We start from the raw sequence: 12,846 nt of genomic DNA, 5'->3' as shown, positions 1-12,846 counted from the left end.
CCAGTTCCAAATCGTCTCACGTTTGAAACAAACTCGTCGAGCAGTTTTATTTCGGTTTCAAAATACTGCTCGAAAATTAAAACTGCAACTCCGCGTTGCGGGTGGTCTGTTTCAGTTCTATTTGAAAAATGAAACAGCTAGAACAAAGTAGAGCCGCGTTGCAAACAGTCTTATAGGCTATTATGCAGATCGGAAGGAAAGGGGTCAAGAAACAGCTTTACGAACAGCAGAACAAAGAAGAGGGAGTGATTTCTTGGAGCTTTTCTTCACCCTCTCTGACTTGCTTGCGCTGCCGCTGCTGCCCATTTGATTTTTTTCTTGACCGGTTTCTTCCGAAGTGCGTATACCGCTTATAAGCCGGTATGCTCTTCGAAAGAAAGGGGGTCAAGAAACAGCTTTACGAACGGCAGGACAAAAGGGAGGGAACGTTTTCTTGGGCTTTTCTTCACTCTCTCTGTCTTGCTTTCGCTACCGGTGCTGCCCATTTGGAATTTTTCTTGACCGGTTTCTGCCACTCGAATCGGGTGCTTCATTGCTGGCGGCGGTTGGGCTCGCAATCCAAAGGTCGTCAGTTCGAACCCCGGGGTGGAAGAAGTTGAAAGAGGTTTGGGTGCCCTCCCTATTCAAGCTGTGGGTCGTGTTTATGTGGATGGTTTGATTTTTTTATGTGTTTCTTGGGACCCCATACTTCATGCCTTCCCTCCCTGCGCAGTCTTTTTTTATAGGTCAGTGCTGTTCAAACGAAAAAATAATGAAGAATCAAGAGCAATATTTATTAAAATTATTGCAATAAATTTTATTTAAAATTTCAGGCAAATTAGTAAAGTGTAAAATAAAAAAACAACAAAAATAAGAGAAAATAATAATTTAAAAATGTTTGACTGTGATATTCAGCAATTCGCAATTCGCAATTTTCAGTGTAAGAACGGGCCTTGACCGATGGGACCATCCATAAACCACGTGGACACTTTTTTGGGAATCTCGTACCCCCCCCCCCTGTGGACAATTGTCCATAACAAAAAAAACTTTTTTGTATGGATCGTGGACAATCGTCATACCCCCCCCCCCCCTCTAAAGTGTCCACGTGGTTTATGGATGGTCCCGATCTTATGCACTAGGTTCACGACGAAAACGCACTGCCCTTACACCTACATCTTACCCTTGCTCTGAGTCAGTACGAGCAGCACGCTAGAACACGCTTTGAGTGTTCGTGCCAGGCATGCACACCTTCTTTTCCGGTTACGCATTTTAACTCGGCCGGGGGTGGTACATTAAGAAGGGTTTGATGTAAGTATAAGCGCCTAACCATTTATAGTGTGCCTATCAACTTTCATTAAAGCAAAAACTGTTTTATTTTTAGTTTGAACTCAAAAACTTATTGTTATTTACTGTGTATTGTTTTCTCCTGAAATCTTCCCTATTGTTGAGTCTGTTTATCTTTTGCTATTTCTTTTGTCGCGGTGTTTGTTACAATGTTTGGTCCTAAGCATGTTATAAAAGTTTACCAAAAATACAATAGTAATATTTGTGTTAATCCTTTAACCATTCCATAAATTGAGTAAGGGCTCAAACCTCACTTGTTTTAAAAAAAGGGGTGAAGATTGAAAAAAATTGACAGTAAAAGAGAATTAATTTTTTTTTTTATAAAAATCAAGTATCAATACACTCAACCCCCGGTGGTTGGTCACTTTTTCGTTTGACACTTTTTTAGTTTGTACCACGTTGGTTGGTCAAAGTCAAACTAAAAAGTGACGAACTGTCACATTTTACACGGCGCACACGCACACCTTCAAAACAAACGTTTGGTAGTGTGTGAACTCCATGTTAAAGGGGGTGTCAAACTAAAAAGTGACCCCGTTCGTTTGACAACAGTTGGTGTCAAACCAACGGGGTTTGAGTGTAGTAAGAGAATGATGAGCGTATTTTGAAGAATAAAAATGAGAAGCTAGATGTATTAGATGTAAAATTAGACAATAGTTAATAAATAGAGATACAAAACAAGCTTAGATTATAGTAATGATGAATTTATAGTACAGATAAAATTATTCAAATAAATGATTCACCAATAAAATCAAAAAAGATTAGGCAGATGATAAATTGGACAGATGTTCAAAAATCATTTTGGAAAGCAATAATCAAGCCTTAACGATTGCTTAAACATCAACAGCTGATTTAAATAATGTTGTTGTTGCTTATCATCAGTACTCGATGAAATAAAAATAAACATTCACACCGACGGCCGAAGATGACGGCCAAACCATGCGGCAGCATCAGCAACGACGCATCACAAACGCAACGACAGAGACCAAACCACTGGTCCTCCCCGTTGCTCCCAAAAACTGCCCAACATTACTTCTCTCCCAAAACCTCGAACCATTACACCTGATCAACAAGATATAAGTCACGAAAACACCAGTAGTGGCCGCCGAAATAGAAAAAAAAATCAATTCAAATCTACCGGAATGTATCCCAACGATGGGCGTTTCGAAACATCCGCGGGAAACGTGTCCACGGAGTAGTTAAGTTGCGTTAAACAGCAAAAAGTGACGAATGAGATGAAAAAAGTCGCAAAGATTCAAAAAAACGCTGCCGCAAACTCTTACATCGAAACAGAACAACTGTGGATGAAGATTGAGTGGCGCTCACGATCGACGCAACATCGCCAAAAGGACGACCAGCAGCAGCAATTGCTCCAAGGTTGCTTCGAAGGAGATGACTTCACCACACAATCTGGCTTCCTCCGCAGTAGTGGACGCCTCATCAGCAGCCTCGGCAGCGGCAGGCCTATCGGCTTAATAGTGGGACAAAGGGTATGTCTTCGCTAGTCAGCCGCTCATCTGACCCTGGTCGAAACTGCCCCAATCTTGTCCCGCAAAGCCTGGATTGTGGATCACCGTTAGAATTCCTGAATTCTATCATATTTCTTTGTTTTCATTTGCTGCCACGTGCTCACGCTCAACTTTACAACAACAAAAACACATTACACCTCGCATTACACACACTGAGGAAAGACGGACGAGCTGTCACGACAGCAGCGCCATCAGCGCCGGGTGAGTGGATGCCGAAGCTAAATTGCATTTGAAATAACCGTTATGGCTCGGTTATTGAAGGACGATGATTCCGAACTCGAGTGTCCCGTCTGTTTGTCTGTGATAGGACACTCGCAAGGAAGCAGAGCTATACTGTTCTGATCAAGATAATTCGGATGATTTTACAGAACTACGGATGTAGTTAGTTACGCTCCTTCCAGGATGTTCCTTACGTGGACGTCAACCGAAGAGCACGCAACAATGTCAGTGCCATTGCATGCTCTTAGGTATCAATCCTTGGCCTGCATGTTTGACTGTGATATTCAGCAGAAATAAAATTCCCATAAGTTATACTTTACTTATACTTTAATATACTTGCTTTATTCTCTTCCTTAAATACTAGCGATTCCATTCTTCTCCACCTGCTCCAGCAACCCCTGCAAGTTTGTGTCAAACAACTCGCACCGTATCGGCATCTCCAGCGAGTAAAACGGATTCTTCAGTACGTAGTCCGCGTACAGCTCGTAAATCCTCCGCAGCAGCACATCCATCCCGGGCTGGATGTTTTCCGCCACCACCATAAACTTCACCCCGGTCAGCGTTTGGAAGCAGTGCAGCCGGAACGTGTCCGCTTCGAGCACCTCGATGCCGCTGCTCTTCGGCTCCGGGCTAAGCTGGCTGGCGATCGCAAACAGCGGATAGAACATACTGGCGAGGAATATTTTCTCATTCGTCGTCATCTTTGGCCGGCTGAACTTCAGCGTCAGCGGGTAGTTGTCCTTGTTTTCGATTAGCTCTTTGATGTCGCGGCCATCCTCCAGCGTACAGCCGTTGGCGAGGATCCCGTTGACGCTGACGAGCACGTGGCCCACTGGGGAATTTAGGTGGTTTTGATTTTGTTTAGTATTTTTTTTTTGTTAGAAAGCCTTTAATGTTTTCATGGAATAAATTATGCTACTTAAATACCAAGTATCAGTAGCTTCACTTTTCAAAATTAAAATTAAGGTGGTATTTTAAATAATTGAGAGCATTATATTTGTACACTTGTACATTTTGTATTGATACATTACTATTTTATTTGTGAAACATTTTACAAATTTTACATTTTGTTTTACAAATTGTAGAACCTTTTGAAAAGTGATTTCAAACTGCTCGAGTAACTATTTTGACCACCTTTTTTGAAGACCAGTGTACCAAAAAGGAAAACAAAAATCAAATGGATTTTTTGAGCAAACAAAACTCGATTAAAGTGTTACAAACGGTAATGTTTTAAACATTTTTCTTCCCTAATTTATTACAGATCGAATCACTCACCATTCACCCCATCCTTCTGCCCAAACGCGACGGAAACCTTCTTCGGCTCGTACTCCAAGCTGTACTCCAGCGGATAGCTCTCGGTCCGTTCCGTCTCAATCTTGGGCACGTTGTGATCCAGATTAAATATCAACCCGCCGGATTTACTCACAATATAAACGCCGTAAATGACCATTTTCGCGAGAATCTGTTTCTATCAGTCAACGCGAAAGTTTTTTGCTCAAAAATCAAAACAACAATCGAATGTTGTGACGTTTCGCGCGAGTTTGACAGTTGCTCAAAATTCGAGCAGTCAAAAATGTTTCGCGAGAGTGCCGTTTGCGCTGCCCACCGCAGGATCAAAACACAGATGATTTGGAAGGGGCTCAAGCGCGCGTGACTTTCTCCCAAATTTAGCGCGAGCGAAAGGTATGGAAAGTTGCAATACTTTGCCTAATTCCGCGCACCTTTGTCAGGATGAGACGTATATTTTGGTGTCGCTGCTTGCCACCACTGGTTTCCCTGGCCTGGCAGCTGGTCAATCGCACCAAACACACACAAGAGAAAAGCAACTCCTTTCTTTCTTCGCAATAAAATCGCAAAATTTTATGTTTCCTTTTCCTCCTAGTTAATTATTTATATGCAACTTTATTTTGCATAATGGACAGCTTATACGTGAGTATCGAAAGTGGCGTGAAAGTGCGCTCTCCGGGCGATATTTGAAACCCCAAAAAAAAAAGTTCCTGCACTAACTTCCTTTCGGTTTCCCTTTGCAAAACCATCCACAGAACATAGGGACTGCAATATTACTCGGAGTACTAGATAGCATTAAGGGAATAGCCGTAGTTTTCTACCTAGATAAGGAAGCGAACCGGAAGTCGCTGCAGCCGCGTCCGGGTCGGGCCACCAAGGAAAGTCTGTCGACGCCCGTGGCTTTTCCGCAGCAGCAGCAGCCCTCGGCCACCACAACGAAATTATCGTCGACTGTAAACAAAGACAACGGAGGGGGAGGCAAGCGGAAAGAGTGCGTATTTATTTAGATTTCTTTTCATTGAGATGTTGCGTATTTGTACCGATTTGCGTCGTTTTTTGTTGTTGTCTATTTTTAAGTACATATACACACAACAATTCATAAGAAAATCATAGAAAAACGGACATGAATCTTGGAACAAATTAAATTTTGCCCACTAGCGCAATCTGTTGCTCTTTCGCGTAAGCAGACAGATTGAACGCAAATAAGATGGAACAAGAATTAGCGTGTAAACTGTAAATAACTCAATTCTGACGAATTAAATTATTCTCACTTCGATTCCGTCAAAATCCACGTAAAACAATCTAGTAAAACTCACCCTATTTTGCCCGTTGCCCGTTTAGCTTAAACATTTTGTTTTACACTCTCCAGGAATCTAAGGTGTTGCACCGCGTGCTGCAGTGCTGCCTGCTCAATGGGGGCGTCTTCATGCTGAGCATCCTCCTGTTCGAGTACGGCGTGCTGCCCGGGCTCAACTTTTTCCTGTCGTATCTGTTCTCGAACTCTGGCACCGTCTCCACCGTTTGGGGCTGGATGAAGCCGTCGCTTTCGCTGCTGTTCCACAGCTTCTGGGTCGCGCCGCTCTTCCTGCTCAGCAAGATCGTCAACAGCCTCTGGTTCCAGGACATTGCCGACTCGGCCTACAAGTTCCGCAAGGGACGACCCCAGCTGATCTCGAGCATCAGCAAACTGATCGCCGACACCCTCATCAGTCTGCTCATCCAGGTGCTGTTCCTGCTGCAGAGCACCGTGATCAAGTACCTGCCGATTCCGGTGCCGTTCGCGTGCAGCATCCTCTACATGGTCCACATGAGCCTGCTGTGCTCGCTCTACGCGTTCGAGTACAAATGGTTCAACATGGGCTGGGAGCTGCACAAACGGCTGACCTACATCGAGACCAACTGGCCGTTCTTCATCGGGTTCGGGCTGCCGTTGGCCATCCTGTCGGAGATGCCCAACTCGCTCGTCATCAGCGGGTGCGTGTTCTCCGTGCTGTTTCCGCTGTTTATTCTGAGCGCGAACGAGGCCACTCCGAAGGTGTCGGTGTGGTAAGTATTTTGGCAGAATTTTGAGTCTTTTAACCCGAAGAAGTGGAAGTTATGGCAACAGTGTATCAAAAACCCAAAAAGACAGTATTCTTTTATCAGCGTATGCAGCGAGTGACAGCTCTGTGAAATTGAACACGCACATTGAAAATTACTCAGTTTTTTTTAAACTCAGAAATGAGTAAATAAGGCATATGTTAGTTTTGAGTGCATTTCACTCAGATTTCAACAAAAAATGATCTTCGTGCGCATGTATTGCGTATGCGTACACGAAAATAAAGTGAGGTGAAATTTTGTCAGCCAGCAAAATCAAATTGCGCGCTAGTGTGCGTACGCGAAACGTCGTAAAGCGCTATTTACCGCTAAAACTCGCTGCCAGAGTTGGGATCAGTACACGGAAAAACGGAGCCTATCAAATCAAAAAGGAAGTTTCGCATTTTAAAGAAAGGAGAAATTTTTTTGAAACAATCAACAATTTCTAAACCGCAAATGTAGTTAAAATGACAAAGCTTGATATCGATCCATTTCTTCACCCAGCGAAACCCCCCTCAAGCTGTTCTCGCTGGTGGTGGCCATCACGAACGCCCTGTTCAGCAGCCGAACGAAGCTGGGCAAGGCTGCGCTGTCCACGCCGATCAGTGGCAGCCCCGCCGCCGGACCGCCCGGAATGATGATGGGCCGCGGCATGACTCCGCCCTCTCGAGCAGCACGCCGACGCCGTCGCTCAACTTCCAGCTGAACCAGCAGCAACGGATGCGCCAACAGCAGCAGCACCATCGGCAGCACCGTCACTCTTCACCCGTGCCCTCGGCGGTCGGTTCCACCGGTTCCGGGGCCGGCATGGGACTGGTCATGACGCCGCAGCAGCAGCAGGCCGCCCTGAACCGCAGCTTCAGACGATAGAAGCGCTCGCAAATGATAGATGAACGCACTCGGCTAACATTTTTTTTGTTAATATACGACCCGACCTCAACCCGGAGGTCGACACGTGACGAACCAACAATCATGCCGAGACCGGACAGTTGAAACACGTGATCAACGCGATATACCTACAGTAATAGTGGACGGAACTTAACACATTGGGTAAAAAATCAAAGTGCATGAAAATAATCATCAACATTTTACACACACAAACAAAACGTTACGATAATGGTGCTCAGTTTCGGTTTCAGATTTGCGTTTGTTTGTTATTTCGTTTAACATGTTTTATCGAGAAATTAAAAGTGAGAGTGTGTGCAACATGGAGTTAAACTTTCTATGAAGTTGTTGTGAAGGTTACCATGGCACTTTGAAAAGTTTAACTCCATGTTGCACGCACACACTCTCACTTTTAATTTCTCGATAGCAAACGGAATGTTTATGTTTTTTCTTCGGACTTTTAGGGATTTTATCGCTTTGGGACAGTTTTTTTTAAATATTATAATAGGAAGCAGCAGCTGCGCAGTGACCAATCTGAAGCGAGTTTATTTTTTACGTTAGGTTAATGTTTCTTATATTTTTGTAAAAAGAAAGTGAACGATCAGACTGCTTTTTCCTCTCTAGTAAGGAAATATAAGATTTCTGTGAGATTAGGATTGTGCCTGTTTTCAATGGTGCGAAAGAAATGTCCCATATCTAAACGTTTGTTTAACGTTTGTGACATTGTTACACGAGCACTTCCGTTCGAGCAGTTTTTTTCTTTTTTCTACAATGTGGGAGAACTGTCATTTCCAGGGCTGTGGAGTCGGAGTCGGAGTCGGAGCCGGAGTCGGTGGAGTCGGGTCTTTTTGGGGACCTGGAGTCGGAGTCGTCAAAACTCGAACAGTTGGAGTCGGAGTCGGAGCCGGAGTCGGCTAAATTTTAAGAGCTGGAGTCGGAGTCGGAGTCGGAGCCGAAGATTTCTGATAACCCGGAGTCGGAGTCGGAGCCGGAGTTATCTTAAATTCAACAAAAAATATGTTATTTTTTAGGGTACAGTATTTCCTATAGAACAGCTTAATTTACAAAACATCTTATATTTTTAATTGATTTATCAGATGCCAATATGTTTTTGAATCTTTTTATTGTGATTGAAAAGCTCTAATTGTGTTATTACACTATAATCACTAAATGATAACCTCTTACCCAAGTATGTAGTATCAAAATCATAAAAAAAATAAAAAAAATATTGGTTATGTAGTCAGACATATCTAATTGATTCTTGAATGCTTCCTTTTGCCTATATTTATGTGCCCTTTCAATTCAAATTTGACCAAATTTCATCCAGTTATTTCTGAAAAAAGTACACACACAGTCATCTTTTACCCCGATAACATATGTCTTGGAAGTTTTAAGTTAAATCATTTTTTAGGAAAAAATTACGAGGTACATAAAAAGATTAAAAATAGTAATCACTGTTTTTGCAAATCGAAAAAGAGTCACTGACAGTTTAACTTTTGTAACAAATAATCAACGATAATAACAATCTCTTACTTGGAACTCAACATGCGCATTTTGTTTATAACTGAGTACAAGAAAATCAAAGTGTTGCATTTAAAATTCTTGAAACTAACGAAAAATATTAAAAGAAGTTGCAACAAATTTTGAAATAATCATTGATTGTTGATGTTGATTTCAGGTAAACTATTTTGATATTGTTGCAAATTATCGTTGAACAAATCTCAAGAATTCAGTACAAAAATGAACTAATAAAAAAATGTATAGAACAAAATATAGGATTTTAATTTATTTTTTCAAATATTATTAAAAAAAAATAAAAATATTATCAACTGGTACGAATTTTCTCATATTGTATGTCCCACGCCAATATGCCGGAAGGTGATAATCATCCCGCATAGTCAACAACCATACAGTCACCATTTGTCGAATGATTTTTCCTAAATGATCTTGATAATACACCAAATAGGGTGCAACCGTACATTTTCCATTCCCCAAACAATCTTACAATTTATTAAATAGGTCGTTAGGTTGTGTTACAATACATTTTTACAAGGGATTTTATTCGTGGATCATAGTCATACCGTACCCCAAACTGTTCAATTTTTATTTTATGTGAACCGTACCACAAATTAATAAAATATGATTTTAAATGGTAAACTGCTTTACCGACACTTACCGACACCATTTGAAAAGGGAGGAGCCAAAAAATAAACTCTACAAATGTTCTGGGAACCATGGATTTAACGGGAATGGTAAGTATATGATAATTAATGGTTAGCGCTTTTTTTTTTGTAATGTCCGGGATTTGTTACCGCTTGATGATGATGTCTCCTGTTGATTCTTCCGTTGTGCTGCCGCCTTATCTAATTGAGCTATCTCAGTTACATTACGTTTGGCGGTTTAAAATGCATTTTATTATGAAATGTGGCCTCAAAATTTATCATAAATATATTGTAACATGTATGGTAGAACCATACAAATAAATTATAGACCAATCACATGGCGAACAGTTATCGTTCTGATAATGGTCAATCAATTGTTTAAATTATTTGGACTTATAAAAATTATCACGAAAATAAATTAGCTTTACATACAAACTATATGGCAAACAGGTATATCGTTCCATGAATTGTTGAACAATGGTTTGAATTGTTGAGACTTAGGAAAATTTTCGCTGAATTCAGGTATATCGTTCCATGAATTGTTGAACAATGGTTTGAATTGTTGGGACTTAGGAAAATTTTCGCCATAATTCAGGTATATCGTTCCATGAATTGTTAAAGTATTATTCGAATCATTCGGACTTAAGATTTTTTTTGCTGTAGTTCATTTGGCTCAATCATACAATACCTGTTTCAAATAATCCTAAGCGTTAGGCGAACAGTTATATCGTTCCATGAATTGTTGTACAATTGTTTGGATTATTGGGACTTAAGAGTTTTTCGCTGAACTTCAAGTTGGAAATACTACGTCGGCTATGGTACCCTTATGTTTTAACAATAGCTGTTCCGAAAAATCCTTACCATATAACGAAAAGTTATATTTCTCCATGAATTGTTCAACAATTGTTTGAATCATTGGGACTTAAGAAAATTTTCGCTAAAATTCATGTTTGGCTCAATCATACAAAAACGGTTTGAAATAATACCAAACATATGAGGAATAATTATATCGTACCATTAATTGTTGTGCAATTGTTTCAATTATTAGGACTTAGGAAATTTAGGAAATTTTCCGCTTAGGTTTCTTTGACTAAATCATACCGGGTATCATAACTTTTATCATACCGGCTACAGTACAATTATGTTCTAACAATAGCTGTTTCGAACCATCCTAATCGTATGACGAATAGATACCGTTCATTAAATTGTAGGAAAAAAAATCAACCATTCGAATATGTCAAGATAAGTGCAACAATTCGGGAAATAGTACCATTTTAATTTTGTTATATGGTTGTGACATTATATCAACAATATCACAAATGGTAACCATACCAGAAATAATTTTCTTATGATTTCGACAGTTTCACCTTTGGTATTTGATTATGCGGGATTGCATTTCAATGTACCTTAAAAAATTAAATATTTGTGACCTAGACAATATTTTACTTGTGGATGTTTGTTTTTTATTATATTTTAAGTTTTTTCATATATTTTGATGGAGGCGCAAGATCATTCATAAAGCTTCGTTTTAGGTGAAGATTCACGAAGTATCGTGCGCCTCCTTTTTAAAGTATATAAAATTTTAAAATTAAAATAAATTCAAAATTTCCAGGGTAAAATATTTTCCATTTCACAGATATTTAAAAAAGGACATCTTAAGCGTCTTTTCCACGAAGAAATTGTTTATATACATTGATTTGCAATAATAATCTACTTCAGCCATGACGTGATGTCCATGTACGTCTTAAAAAAAATGTTTCGTTTAAAATTGTCATTTAAAAAACAATGTGCCTGTCACTGTACTTCTTATAAATGTCAGCCTGAAAGTGAGCAAATTGAATTTTAATGTTCAATAGATCATTAAGGCCAGGTTTCTTTTAGTTATTCATTCAAAAATATTTAATATTTAAATTTATTAGCTTTGAGAAAAATATTTTCAAATTTGAGGTTAAGCAAATAAATCCAAATTCATTTACAAAACTGTTCTTCTCAAAATGCCTCTAAAACTGAAGATATTTTTTGATTTCTGTTTCCATAACGTATAAAACTTGTGACCTAAAAACCTTTTTTTTCCGTTTATTTACTTTACTTTACTTTTACTTAACTTATTTTTCTTTAGAAAAACATGACGCTTAGAGAGTATTTAAATAATCCTATATATCAATGTGTTAAAAATAATTAACTAATAATAGTTAACTAACTTTTGAAACATTTAAAAATATGTGGAGTCGGAGTCGGAGTCGGAGTCAGCTAGAGTTGGTAGGCCGGAGTCGGAGTCGGAGTCGGAGCCAACCATTTGTTGAAAGCCGGAGCCGGAGTCGGAGTCGGAGTCGGCTAATCTGAGAAAGCCGGAGTCGGAGTCGGAGTCGGAGTCGTTTGAAATATGACCCGACTCCGCAGCCCTGGTCATTTCTACCACTCGAATCCGGTGCTCCATACTTGAACGTACCAGGTAAAAAAAAGTGTCAAACGAAAAAGTGACGAACCACCGGGGGTTGAGTGTATGCCTGAATGCTTTTATCGTTGGTGTACTTTCGTTATTTTATTTATTTCTAATAATTTTACATTTTTGCATTGAATAGCATACTTTTGGAGAAAAAATAATAACAAAAACACTTGCACAACTAATCCTTATTTAAAACTAAAAATCTATACACTCAACCCCCGGTGGTTGGTCACTTTTTCGTTTGACACTTTTTTAGTTTGTACCCCGTTGGTTGGTCAAAGTCAAACTAAAAAATGACGAACTGTCACTTTTTACACGGCGCTCACGCACACTATCAAAACAAACGTATGATAGTGTGTGTGAACTTCGTGTAAAAGGAGTGTCAAACTAAAAAGTGACCCCGTTCGTTTGACAACAGTTGGTGTCAAACCATCGGGGTTTGAGTGTATTCATTGAAATATTTGGTGTATAAGGCTTTCTAGACCCAGTGAAAAAATATAATTTAACCCAAAAATGACGAATTTCTCGTCACAGTGTCCTGATGCAAACAATGATCGAGCTCGAGCTGTCACAGCCCTGCGAAGTATGTTGGCTGACATATCGGGCGGTCAGTCAAAAAAACCAGCTAGAAGGCGCCTGACAAAAAACTTTTGCTAGAAAGAGATGGGAAACCTGATGCAAACAAACGTCCAGCTGTCATGTAAACATACTTTGAATGTGTTGGTAAATTTCGGACTAGAAAGCCTTATTCCCGTATCATCAGAATTGCTAAATTTTTGTAGCTTGCGCAGAAAAAGTAAAGGAGCAATTACACTACGGCAAACAAACAAACAAACTCGCACTTTTTGACAGTGTGCCAGTTTGTCTGGATTTGTTTATACAGACGTCAGCCTACATACATTTTGCCTTGTTTGCGAGTTTG

The 12,846-nt window shown here is 40.0% G+C and overlaps 2 protein-coding genes across 2 annotated transcripts; one reads left to right on the top strand and one right to left on the bottom strand.

Moving 5' to 3' along the window:
* Positions 1 to 3,377: 3,377 nt before the first annotated feature.
* LOC6048406 (trafficking protein particle complex subunit 4) lies at positions 3,378 to 4,597 on the bottom strand. The gene is made up of 2 exons (XM_001865289.2): positions 4,344 to 4,597; positions 3,378 to 3,900 (listed from the first exon to the last, which is right to left on the bottom strand). The coding sequence occupies exons 1-2, from the start codon at positions 4,516 to 4,518 to the stop codon at positions 3,422 to 3,424; spliced, it is 654 nt and encodes a 217-aa protein (XP_001865324.2). The 5' UTR covers positions 4,519 to 4,597; the 3' UTR covers positions 3,378 to 3,421.
* A 228-nt stretch (positions 4,598 to 4,825) lies between these two features.
* On the top strand, positions 4,826 to 7,606 carry LOC6048401 (etoposide-induced protein 2.4 homolog). Its single transcript, XM_038255194.1, is given in 5 exon segments — positions 4,826 to 4,997; positions 5,111 to 5,347; positions 5,725 to 6,401; positions 6,936 to 7,095; positions 7,098 to 7,606. Coding segments are annotated over 5 exon segments (1,293 nt in total). The 5' UTR covers positions 4,826 to 4,982; the 3' UTR covers positions 7,302 to 7,606.
* The last annotated feature ends 5,240 nt before the right edge of the window (positions 7,607 to 12,846 follow it).

Source organism: Culex quinquefasciatus, chromosome 2 (genome assembly GCF_015732765.1).
Source record: "Culex quinquefasciatus strain JHB chromosome 2, VPISU_Cqui_1.0_pri_paternal, whole genome shotgun sequence".
NCBI classification, from domain to species: domain Eukaryota; kingdom Metazoa; phylum Arthropoda; class Insecta; order Diptera; family Culicidae; genus Culex; species Culex quinquefasciatus.
This window is presented reverse-complemented; position numbering and strand designations above follow the sequence as displayed.